Here is a 688-nt window from a genome sequence, read left to right on the forward strand (position 1 = left end):
ACCTCCTTCATGGACATGCGGCCCCGGAAGATGGCGGCCACCGTCAGGTAGCGGCCGTGGCGTGGGTCGCAGGCCGCCATCATGTTCTTAGAATCGAACATCTGCTGCGTCAGCTCCGGCACCGTCAGGGCACGGTACTGCTGGCTGCCACGGCTCGTCAGCGGGGCAAACCCGGGCATGAAGAAGTGCAGGCGGGGGAAAGGTACCATGTTGACAGCCAGCTTGCGCAGGTCAGCATTCAGCTGGCCGGGGAACCGCAGGCAGGTCGTCACGCCGCTCATGGTGGCCGACACCAAGTGGTTGAGGTCCCCGTAGGTGGGGGTCGTGAGTTTCAGCGTGCGGAAGCAAATGTCATACAGGGCCTCATTGTCAATGCAGTAGGTTTCATCCGTGTTCTCCACCAACTGGTGGACAGACAGGGTGGCATTGTAGGGCTCCACCACTGTGTCAGACACCTTGGGCGAGGGCATGACACTGAAGGTGTTCATGATGCGGTCCGGGTACTCCTCCCTGATCTTGCTGATGAGGAGGGTGCCCATCCCAGAGCCCGTGCCACCACCCAGCGAGTGAGTCAACTGGAAGCCCTGCAGGCAATCGCAGCTTTCCGACTCCTTCCTCACCACATCCATGACAGAGTCCACCAGCTCGGCTCCTTCTGTGTAGTGGCCCTTTGCCCAGTTGTTTCCGG

At 60.9% G+C, this 688-nt stretch overlaps 1 protein-coding gene across 1 annotated transcript; it reads right to left on the reverse strand.

Moving 5' to 3' along the window:
- Positions 1-5: 5 nt before the first annotated feature.
- On the reverse strand, positions 6-682 carry LOC102388425 (tubulin beta chain-like; the record flags this gene model as incomplete). Its single annotated transcript, XM_006039391.2, has 1 exon — positions 6-682. A coding segment is annotated over exon 1 (624 nt), but the record flags the coding sequence as incomplete, so codon positions are not given.
- Between the last annotated feature and the right edge of the window lie 6 nt (positions 683-688).

Source organism: Alligator sinensis, unplaced genomic scaffold (genome assembly GCF_000455745.1).
Source record: "Alligator sinensis unplaced genomic scaffold, ASM45574v1 C64447896_1, whole genome shotgun sequence".
Lineage (NCBI taxonomy): Eukaryota > Metazoa > Chordata > Crocodylia > Alligatoridae > Alligator > Alligator sinensis.